This window comes from Musa acuminata, chromosome BXJ1-3 (genome assembly GCF_036884655.1).
Source record: "Musa acuminata AAA Group cultivar baxijiao chromosome BXJ1-3, Cavendish_Baxijiao_AAA, whole genome shotgun sequence".
Lineage (NCBI taxonomy): Eukaryota > Viridiplantae > Streptophyta > Magnoliopsida > Zingiberales > Musaceae > Musa > Musa acuminata.
In genome coordinates, this window is record NC_088329.1 from 45180685 (window position 1) to 45192894 (window position 12210).

The window sequence follows — 12210 nt, forward strand, 5'->3', positions numbered from 1 at the left end:
CAACTACAGTTATCCATGAGAGAAAGAGAAAGAGCAGCGATTGCGCCGGCAGAAGTACTTTATCACTTAAGGAGGGACGATGTGCATCATAGGGTTTACATGCATCGCTCAGAAGAAGCAATGTTGGTCACAAACAATCAAGAAGACAGATCCTTTATACAGGAACAAAGCTTCGACCAACTGATCAGAAGCGGAATGAGTTACATCCACCTCGGAATTCTACAGACAAGAATCTAGACGCTTCATCGGCAAGAAGAAGGAACACTAGCCCTATTAGTGTTCAGAGACAACAGATGGGCCGACGATAGGTCCATCATTGCAACCATGGAAGTAGACCTGACAAGAGGAAGCCAGCTGGTCTATGTCGTACCGGACACAATGATGACGGTAGGAGACTTCTATCGTAACATACAACTGTCCATATTAACCCGCGGTTACGACACATGGCAGAATGGGGAAGCCAATTTGTTAATCACCAGGGGAATGGTAGGGCGACTTTCAAATACCCCGAATGTTGCCTTTGCTTATGAAATTTCAGGGGTGGTGGACTACCTGACAAGTCACGGCGTAAGGGCTTTACCAGGCAGAAGGTACTCCACAGCAGACATAAGAGGAAGGGATTGGACAATCAGACCCACTCAGGTATCAATCCCTATGCAGCCGGCTGAACTCAGAAGTAGGAACCTCATTGATGGAAGGATCTCCATCAGTTTTGACAATTATAAGGTGGCTTCAACATCAAGCAGAATCCACTACAACAACGCTGATGATGAAACCTTCAGCGATGAAGAGGAGATAAGAAGCCACGTGATAGCTGTTAACATCCAGTTATCCTATGAGAGTGAAAATGAGGCAGAAGAACTACAAGAAAACCTGAACTGTTACTTCCAAAACATCTACACTTCAAATAAGGAAGTAGAAATGTCGTATCCACAGAGACCTCAGAAGGAATTAATTGCGGCAGGGCTAGAAGAGGACCTAGTTATGGAATACCCACAATTAGCAAAACTGTCACATCAGGTATACTCATCATCCGCCATCTCAAATTACAGGCCACCAGCAGACTCAACAATGGGACCAGTAAACTACCCTCCAGCGGTAAATATTGAATCTACAAGTCAACGACCTGAATACGAAGGAGGCTCGAGACGACCCAGGTTCAAAGCCAAAAGCTTTTCTGAAGCCTGGAACCTTCCCTCAGCTTTTCAGCAACAGGGAGCAATCTTCATAATCCCTTCTCAATTAGGTATGTTTGATGAGGTATTTATGAGATGGGAATCCATAACAAAAAATTTAATATCTTTACAAGGATTCACAGATCCCCTAGCAAAAATGGAGTTCATAGAAAATCTTCTCGGGGAGGCTGAGAAATTGGCATAGATCCAATGGAGGATGGCATACCTAGAGGAGTATCAATTACTCATAGCCAATGCAGATGGAACGGGAGGTACACAAAATATTCTTTCCCAATTAAGAACAATTTTTATATTAGAAGATCCATTCCAGGGATCTACCACGGCTCAGGAGGAGGCCTACCGTGATCTTGAAAGGTTATCATGCACTAACCTTAAATATATCATACAGTTCTTAAATGATTATATGCGATTGGCATCCAAAACAGGAAGAATGTTCTTAGGACCTGAATTATCTGAAAAATTATGGTCCAAGATGCCAGGAGAATTGGGAAAAAGAATTAAAGAAACATTCGAAGCCAAGTATAGAGGAAACACTATAGGAGTAATCCCAAGGATTTTATTTTCCTACAAATATCTGGAGGCAGAATGCAAAGATGTCGCCTTCAGACGAGCACTGAAAGACCTATCTTTCTGCAGTGAAATCCCTATCCCGGGATATTACAATAAATCGGAAAGGAAATACGGGGTGAGAAGATCAACCACATACAAAGGAAAGCCCCATTCTTCCCATGCAAGGATTGAAAAGAGGAAGCATTTACTAAGAAACAAGAAGTGTAAATGCTACCTTTGCGGCGAAGGACACTTTGCAAGGGAGTGTCCTAATGACAGAAAGAACATTAAGAGAGTAGCCATGTTTGAACAACTTGATATCCCTGAAGACTATGAGATATTATCTGTTCAAGAAGGAGAAAATCAAAGCGATGCTATATACTCAATCTCGGAAGGAGAAGACATTGAAGACCTACAACATGGTATTCACTCTTTTACTCACAAAATCTTTGCTTTAATAGAAGATAGTAGGACATGGTGGATTGGCCCAGATACAGGCTACAGGGCAAGAATACAAGTTTCCCAGGAACAAGCGGAATGCAGGCATATATGGGAAATCAACACTGAACTACCACCAACACTAGAAGAATGCAAGTGCTGCAAAAGAAAATCACAAAGGAGGCATAGGAGACACTGTCCCCTATGCAAGTGCTGCAAAAGAAAATCACAAAGGGATGTGCAGTATCTACTATTTTGACAAAAGAACACCCGTCATGATGGAGGAACCACCAAGGTATGAACCAAAGAACCTACTTCAAACTCAGCAAGACTTTATTAATCACTGTGAAGCAGAGATAAGAAGGCTCAAGCTAGCAGTCGAGTTTGAACAGCAAAAGTCCAAAGAGCTTGAAGAAATAAATATTCAAGCTATAGCAACAACACAAGAGAATCTTCAGCTAAAAAGGGAGCTTTCAGAACTACAAGAGAAATATGAAAAATTGGAAAAAGAAATACTAGAGGTAGATCAACTACGACTGGAGAAAGTAGATCTGCTAAGAGAAATACAAAAGCTCGGAAAAAGAAAAGCTGAAGAAAATGAAGAAGATGAAGAGGCCTTTGTCCTCTTAGAAGACGAAACTCAAAAGATCCTCTCTATGGAGACAAAAGAAACAGGAGGATCAAGAAAGTCCAAGAACATGCTCTTCAACCTCAAGGTACAAATGGAAATTTTAAATATTCCTCCTTTTGAAATAAATGCAATACTGGACACAGGAGCCACAACCTGTTGCGTAGACGAAAAGGTTGTACCAAAGCTGGCACTAGAGGAAAATCCCTATGTGGTTCACTTCAGTCGGATTACCTCCAAAACTACCGCCAATAAAAAATTAAGGGGAGGAAAAATGACCATTGGAAATAACAGCTTCGGAATCCCATACACCTATGCGTTCCCTATGAAGCTCGGTGATGACATCCAGATGATAATAGGCTGCAATTTCATAAGAGCCATGCAAGGAGGAGTAAGGATAGAAGGTAACACTGTTACATTCTATAAGAATCTGACGACTATTAACACTCTACCTTACATCTCAGCAGCCCCAGCAATAGAGGAACTGGATTTAGAAGAGGATGATTACATACAAATACAAGAATCAGTGTTATATTCAGCAGAAGCCCAACAAAGTCACGAAATTATAAGGGCTAAATTCGAAAACTTACTAGACCAATTGAAGGCTCAGGGATATATTGGGGAAGATCCCCTCAAACACTGGAAGAAAAACGAGATAATGTGCAAATTGGAAATCAAAAATCAGGATTTCATAGTAGAAGACAAACCCCTGAGGCATCTAACACCACAAGCAAAGGAAGCTTTTTCAAAGCATGTAAAGGCATTACTGGAGATTGGGGTCATAAGGCCTAGCAAAAGTAAGCACCGAACAACTGCAATAATTGTCAATTCAGGAACAACGGTGGACCCCATAACGGGAATAGAAAGAAAAGGGAAAGAAAGGATGGTCTTCAATTACAAGAGACTCAATGATATCACTGAAATAGACCAATATAGCCTTCCGGGTATCAACACGATTCTCAAAAAGGTTAGCAACAGTAAAATTTATTCAAAATTTGATTTGAAATCTGGATTTCACCAGGTCGCTATGCACCCGAAATCTATTGAATGGACCGCATTCTGGGTCCCTGAAGGATTATATGAATGGTTGGCAATGCCATTCGGCCTTAAAAATGCTCCTGCGGTATTTCAAAGAAAAATGGACAACTGTTTTAAAGGCACTGAAGATTTCATTGCAATATATATAGATGACATCTTAGTCTTTTCAGAAAATGAAAGGGAGCACGAACAACACCTCACTAAAATGTTGGAGATATGCCAGGAGAATGGACTCATTTTGAGCCCAACAAAAATGAAGATAGCGGTAAGAGAAATTGAATTCCTTGGAGCAATTTTGGGAAATTCGAAAATAAAGCTCCAGCCCCACATTATCAAGAAGATTACAGAATACAAAGAAGAAGACTTGACCACAAAGAAAGGCCTTAGATCATGGCTGGGTATTCTAAACTACGCCAGAAATTATATACCCAATCTGGGCAGACTCCTAAGCCCGTTATATTCAAAAACAAGCCCAACGGGAGAAAAAAGAATGAATGAGCAAGATTGGAAGTTGATCAGAAAGATTAAAGGCCTAGTGCAAAACCTTCCGGATTTGGAAGTTCCCCCTGAAAATTGCTTCATAATCCTAGAGACAGATGGATGTATGGAAGGATGGGGAGGTATCTGTAAGTGGACGAAACAGAAGTATGATCCCAAAAGCACTGAAAAAATATGTGCATATGCCAGTGGCAAGTTCAGTCCAATCAAATCCACCATTGATGCCGAAATGCACGCCGTTATGAAAACTCTAGAAGCTCTGAAAATATACTTCCTAGACAAAAGGGAGATTATTATAAGAACGGATTGTCAGGCCATAATAAGCTTCTTCAACAAGTCATCTCAGAATAAACCTTCCAGAGTCAGGTGGATGGCCTTCGTGGATTATATAACGGGGAGCGACGTGGACATCAAATTTGAACACATTGAAGGGGAAAGTAATGTCCTGGCTGATTCATTATCTAGACTAATCAATATTTTGGTTGCAGGATGGCCAAGCGAATCTCTGTTTCTGATCCTAGAAGCCACCCAGGAAGTACAGGCCAAGCCCAATGCTCGGGTATTGGCTCACCTGAGTCAGATGATAAATCAAGTGACCTCCTCCTACAGTACCAACAAGAATTGGATAAGATCACAGCCGGAACACGTGGAGGACTTTCACTCAACAAAATGGGATTATCAGAAAGAAGGCTTGGAGCAATCCAGAAAGAAGCCTCCAGACAGGCGGTCAGTGCGCTCCAGCAATTCATCAACATCCACTCAATCAAAACAAAAGAATATAAGAAAAGAAGTGGAGGAAGGGACAATTGGTATAGGGATTGGTTACCGGTCATCATCCAACAGCAGCAACAGCGGGAAGATGCCTTATCCCTAGTAAAAGACGTAGCGCAGAGGACAACAAGCTTCAGCCTCTGAAGACAGCTGGCGCAAGAGCTTTTCTTAGCCGCCAGAAAAAGACAAACCTAGCATAGACTTTCTAGCCTCCTTAGTCACTAAGAAAATGAGTTGAGCCTCGGGGAGCCGCTCATAATGCTAGTAATAATGGCATGAAGGAATATTCCTTCCTTCTGCAAGAAGTCTAGCAATAATAGAGGAAAGGATAAGAGCGCGATGGGGCCCAATGAGCATCCGATTCTATCCTCTTCTTCTATATATTCGCTGGAACTTAGCTCTTGCAAGACATCGGTGGACAAACACCAGAGTCTTACTTGAGCAAGAAACTATCTTTGTTTACTCGCTCTAGAGGCAGAAACCTTTGTAAGCATTTTAAACTTTCTCAAGTTCTTTCCATTCTGTTCTTTCCATTCACGCTTTCCATTTTAAACTATCTTGGACCATAATTTTTCAGATAATTCAGGTCCTAAGAACATTCTTCCTGTTTTGGATGCCAATCGCATATAATCATTTAAGAACTGTATGATATATTTAAGGTTAGTGCATGATAACCTTTCAAGATCACGGTAGGCCTCCTCCTGAGCACCTTATCCTTATGAAATTGCAGCCTATTATCATCTGGATGTTCCTGTATAAAGGATTTGTCTCTGAACTGGTGATTAGCAAATTGGCTTCCCCATTCTGCCATGTGTCGTAACCGCGGGTTAATATGGACAGTTGTATGTTACGGTAGAAGTCTCCTACCGTCATCATTGTGTCCGGTACGACGTAGACCAGCTGGACAGTTGTATGTTACGACACATGGCAGAATGGGGAAGCCAATTTGCTAATCACCAGGGGAATGGTAGGGCGACTTTCAAATACCCCGAATGTTGCCTTTGCTTATGAAATTTCAGGGATGGTGGACTACCTGACAAGTCACGGCGTAAGGGCTTTACCAGGCAGAAGGTACTCCACAGCAGACATAAGAGGAAGGGATTGGACAATCAGACCCACTCAGGTATCAATCCCTATGCAGCCGGCTGAACTCAGAAGTAGGAACCTCATTGATGGAAGGTTATCATGGACAGATCCTTTATACAGGAACAAAGCTTCGACCAACTGATCAGAAGCGGAATGAGGTACATCCACCTCGGAATTCTACAGACAAGAATCCAGACGCTTCATCGGCAAGAAGAAGGAACACTAGCCCTATTAGTGTTCAGAGACAACAGAGGCAGAAACCTTTGAGCACCCTGTTGTCTCTGAACAGCTGCCTCCAAAACTACCGCCAATAAACCTTTGACAACAGCTGTTCAGAGACAACAGCTGTTGTATGACAACAGCTTTGGAGGCAGAAACCTTTGACAACAGCTGTTGTCTCTGAACAGCTGTTCAGAGACAACAGCTTTGGAGGCAGCTGTTCAGAGACAATAGCTTTGGAGGCAGCTATTCAGAGACAACAGCTTTGGAGGCAGAAACCTTTGACAACAGCTGTTCAGAGACAACAGCTGTTGTCTCTGAACAGCTGCCTCCAAAACTACCGCCAATAAAAAATTAAGGGGAGGAAAAATGACCATTGGAAATAACAGCTTCAGAATCCCATACACCTATGCGTTCCCTATGAAGCTCGGTGATGACATCCAGATGATAATAGACTGTAATTTCATAAGGATAAGAGCTTCGACCAACTGATGGGCCGACGATAGGTCCATCATTGCAACCATGGAAGTAGACCTCCAGTAATGCCTTTACATGCTTTGAAAAAGCTTCATTTGTTTGTGGTGTTAGATGCCTCAGGGGTTTGTCTTCTACTATGAAATCCTGATTTTTGATTTCCAATTTGCACATTATCTCGTTTTTCTTTCAGTGTTTGAGGGGATCTTCCCCAATATATCCCTGAGCCTTCAATTGGTCTAGTAAGTTTCCGAATTTAGCCCTTATAATTTCGTGACTTTGTTGGGCTTCTGCTGAATATAACACTGATTCTTGTATTTGTATGTAATCATCCTCTTCTAAATCCAGTTCCTCTATTGCTGGGGTGTATTTGTATTGATCAGATAAGCGTGATGTAACTCGCTAACGCACAACGCTAGTTTTACGTAAAACTTATGTGATAATTCTTTTTTTTGGTTTTTTATTTCATGTTGTACGGTATGGTAGATTATCAGTTAGTTTGTTCCTAGCGGTATTGGTAGATTATTTATACATAAATTTTAGTAAATTTATTTAATTATTTAAAAATTAAAAATATAGTAAATTAATTAATAATTATAATATTTTTAGGATAATCTGAATTGTGGACCTCGAACAAGGCTCACAATATGTTGCACTATACTAAATATATAGTAACATGAGTTTTGTTAAATATATATTTATTATACTAAATGTGTATTTATTATATATTTATATTTACAGTAGTTTTGCTAAATATGTTTTTAATATACTAAATGTACTATTATTATCTAATTTATATCTGTTTTGTAAAAGTTATAATAAGGCTAGGTTTAATTATAATTTAAAATATTATCTAAAGTAATTTTATTAATTGTTATTTTAAGTGTCGCTCGTTATGTTGATGCATACGCATATAGCTGTCATTATGGTGCAAAATCAAAAACTTTAATGTTAAATTTACCTAGCCTCGTCGGAAGTTGTGCAACCAAATATGATTTCTTGTTCTCAAATGCATTATTCATCTCGATCGTTCTTTTTTTTTGTTTGTTGATAAAATTGTGTAAATTATATAAGTTTTATATTTATTTTTGCACTTTTATGATGGACAGTTAGGCAAGTGCTAAAGAGAAGTAGAAGACACAGTTCGGACTCTTTGATGGTCTTTCTGTCATCTACTTTTGGTCTTACTGTCATCCTCCGGCATGGTGACTGGTCGACCTTTTTGAAGATTTTCTCTGTGCTGGTGGACAATACCTGAACTATTCTTTCGGCAAAAAAAATAATTGTCATTTTTTGTCAAATAATTTGTACTTTCAAGAAGTTGCCATTGAGTCACTTGTAAAAATTTTGGTAGGGCGTTTCTTCTTTGATAAAAAGTTCATTTAATCTTTGTCTTGGATCTATCGTCGTCTTTATCTTATTTCATCGCCCTCATCGTGGTCATATTGTAGTCTTTATCCTATTTCATCACCGTTACCTTGGTACATCCATTGTCGCTAGTTGAATCCATTCTTACCCTCACTGGATTTGGTCTTATTCATCTTACTCTCACTGGGGAATTATTTAGATGTAAGAGATTCGATGCAAATTAATTATTTAGATCAGACTGATGAATCGATTGTTTGCACTCCTCCATAGGCATTATACTAAGACAACTGATACAGCGAATCTCTTACAAAAGCCATTCGACCCACTATCGCTGCACAACAATCGATGCAATCACGTGCTACCCCATTTCACGACGCCGCGTCAGATCTGAATCCATGTCCGGATACAATTTAATATCGCGCAAAGGTCCCAAAATCGGCTGGTCCACAGAAGTGTGTCAACAAAATGGAGAAAGGCTACCCACGTGTTTCACATGTTTTGTTTTTAATAAAATTTATATGTAATATATATATATATATGTCCTTTTTTTTTCTGAAATGCATCCTTCATTTTAAAATTTCTTGACAATTTTTTTATTTCTAATATCTGAAATGTCTTCAACCACTTATTTATTTTTGTGAATCGATCATTCTAATTATAATATTTATATGCTATAAGACAATACATATTATTTAATAATTTTATAATATTATATAAAAATAAATATTATTGTACAATGTTTTTGTTTCCTCCGTAAAACAATCCTTATGTAAAGAGATGGAAAGGGACATGTGATTATATATATATATATATATATATTACATGTTATAGTCCATTTGATAGGTTCATTAGATTAATATGTTCCGCATTAATCTACGAAGAGATTCGTGCTAACACATCAGGATTTGATCCACGGTTGGATGGTGTATGTTTCACTCGTTAATTTCCGTCACAAATGACTTTAAAGTCACATACACTTTTTCCGAGATTAAAATGATTCGTCGCAAAGCATATTACTCTTTTGCCACGGCCTTCCCACGTTGGACGCTGCACGCCGTGAGCCCTTGGATCATCCGGCCCACGTCGCCGTGCGACGACCCTCCCTCCGCCACCGCCCTCGCCGCCGCCACCCCCAGCTCCTTCATCCTCTTACGCGCCGCCTGAGCCTCGGGGCCGCCGCCCATCAGCAGCGCCACCGAACTCGCCACCGTCTCCGCCTTCACCACCTCCTTCTCGCCGTCCAGCACGCTCTTGAAACCCTCCCACATGGGACGCGCCACCCCCAACACGTCCACCAGCAGCTTCTCGATCACAAACTGCTCCGAGTGGAGGGGCCACGTGACGAGCGGCACGCCGGAGCAGACCGCCTCCGTCACCGAGTTCCACCCGCAATGTACCACGTAGCCCCCCACCGCCCGGTGGGCCAGGATCTCCCGTTGCGGCACCCAACCGCGCGCCACCAGCCCCCGGCCCGCTACCCGGCCCTCGTACCCCTCCGGCATCCACCCCTCGCCCACGCCGCCGTCCGCCCGCACCGCCCACAGGAACGGGTGGCCGCTCGCCTCCAGCCCCAGCGCCAGCTCTCGCAGCTGCGCGTCGCTGAACCGGCACAGCGTCCCGAAGCTCACGTAGACCACCGAGTCGTCCGCCTTGCCGTCGAGCCAGCTCAGGCAGGGGTCACGGGCGGCATCCTCTTTGCCGCCTTCCTGGGGTTGCGCCCCGGCAATGGCTACCGGGCCGACGAGGTACACCTCCCGCGGGCCCACCTTCCTGTAGTGGTCGGCGTAGTTGGGTTCGAGGTCGTAGAAGCTGTTGACAACGACGCCGTAGCTGGTGAGCTCGGCTTCCCGGAGGAGGCCGAGCATGTAAGGGAAGTCGAACACCTCCGGCAGCTCGGCCCTCGTCAGCTTTATCGGGTGGGGGAAGCCGGGGATGGCAAAGGGCTCCCCCCTGCCCGAGACGGCCTCGTAAGGCCGGTGAAGGTCGAGGTCGTTGGCGGCGCAGAGGGGAAGCAGACCGGTGACCTGAAAGATGAGACGCGGAATGCCATGCTCGGACGCGAGGGCGGTGGTCCACGGGAAGAGGGCGTCGGAGATGAGCGCGTCGGGGTGGAGATCGCGGAGAAGCGCGTCGAGGGGTGCACGGAGACCGAAGACGGCCGCAAAGAAATTGGCGGCGAGCGGGATCGGAACGGCGGTGAGGTTCTCGCAGCCGTCGGGGAGGCCGTTCTCGGCAGCGGGGAAGGGAATGAGGCGGAGCTCCATGGGAGGATGGGAGGTGGAGATGTAGGAGTTGGCGCGGTCGAGGGTGGGGCGGACAAGGTGGGCGTTGGCCGGGGTGGTGACGAGGGTTACCCGGACGCCGCGCTCGGCGGCGAGGCGAGCTGTCTCCAGCATGGGAATCATGTGGCTTCGGGCGAGGAAAGGGAAGAAGACGAGATGGAGGGATTCGGCTAGTGAGCCCATGGCGATCTCAGTTGGTCTTCTTTGCCACACAGAGAGCAGTGATGAACGGGTGGAAGGCAAGCAGAGAAGAGGCGTATAAATAATATTACTACAAATAATATTACTGAGAAGGAGACGACAAAAACACATCTACTACAGTAACAATACAATGGAACGTTCATTTGATATAATAGTGTTAAGTTCTTCCTCGAGGCCCACGTGATAGTCACGAGGAGTAGTCGTAGTAGGAAAAGCATAGGAGTGTCGTTTATCTGGGCTGGTCCTTTACGGGATAAGTGGACGATGATTGCCTGCACCAAGTGACCAGGAAAGGGGTATATGGGTTCGGTCGTCAGGGATTAATGCTCCTTGTGGTTAGCTCATGTGACCTACCTCAAAATCGTGATTGGTAGGGGATGAGAGGTCGCTTCCTTATTGTTTGGCACAGGGAAGGGGGGGCACATGGGTTCTTTTGCCCACGTCAAAGCTAATGTCACCTTATTTCCTATCATTTGTTCCCCTGGAAGGCATGTTTTGAGCTCCGGCAATGAGGTTTGAGGCATGTCATTTGGCCATTTTGTTTCATCAAGGTCGACCGAGTTAGGTTTCTTAGTGTTTGTGTTTTGGACTTTTTCCATTTTGGTGTGCCTATAACAAGGTACGGGTCAGGTTTCCCAACTATCCTGTCTCGAGCACATCACATCTGATGTTTTGTCATGGCCAATGATGGTGTGGGTCGAGTTTCCTAACTTGCCCATCTCAGGATGCATGATTGTCCCTGGAGGATTGGGTTGAGAGTTCCGTCATAGTAGTTTGTAACCTCCATCGTGGCGAGTCTTCCTCTCGTCGTAGCGGGCTTAGGGCCTCTTCCCGAAGATCATTGATTGCAAAGGCCTACTAGTGAATAACAGAATTGCGTATACTATCAATAAGGGTCATTACATAATGATGGTGCTACAAATCACAAATAAACGGATGAGCGAAGCAAATCCAAAGGAGCTAACCATGAACTAACTTACCAGCACTTTGTTGCAGAAGTAGGTGCTGATCAGAACCTCCGAAAAGGAACGATATATCTACTTTGCCACCACCGGACATAAGGATATGCGATAGTATTGCTTCGAGGCGACACCATTACTCCTTACCTTTTGTTTCTCATGCAAACCCTCCCATCTCAACTGCAATGGTGCTCTTGGGACCTGGTGTAGTAGGTTAGCTATTTGAATAGCCATGAAAGGCAGGGGCTTGCCCCTCTATAAATTGAACGCCAACCTTGGTTTATCTCTTCTTTTGCTCGAAAATGGCTCAGAAGGCCTCGACATTGCAGCGGTGGGAGGCTCCCTATCAAGAACTGGCTTCTTGGGTTCCACACTCATTCTAGGACTAGGTTGCTTCCTCACAATAATCTTCTGCTTCTTTCTCGATTTATTAATGCTAGCATAATGACCGAACTGAGTGAGCCCCGATGCCTTGAGGGATGGTTCATGAATAGTGGCTAGAA

At 43.6% G+C, this 12210-nt stretch overlaps 1 protein-coding gene across 1 annotated transcript; it reads right to left on the reverse strand.

Annotated features, from left to right (window-relative positions):
* Window positions 1-9186: 9186 nt before the first annotated feature.
* LOC103979812 (scopoletin glucosyltransferase-like) lies at window positions 9187-10789 on the reverse strand. The gene has a single exon (XM_009396029.3). It carries the CDS (start codon window positions 10728-10730, stop codon window positions 9279-9281), a length of 1452 nt encoding a protein of 483 aa, XP_009394304.2. The 5' UTR covers window positions 10731-10789; the 3' UTR covers window positions 9187-9278.
* Between the last annotated feature and the right edge of the window lie 1421 nt (window positions 10790-12210).

Coding starts and splice junctions, on each gene's coding strand:
- LOC103979812 (XM_009396029.3), bottom strand. CDS start 10,730: ATGGGCTCACTAGCCGAATCCCTCCATCTCGTCTTCTTCCCTTTCCTC.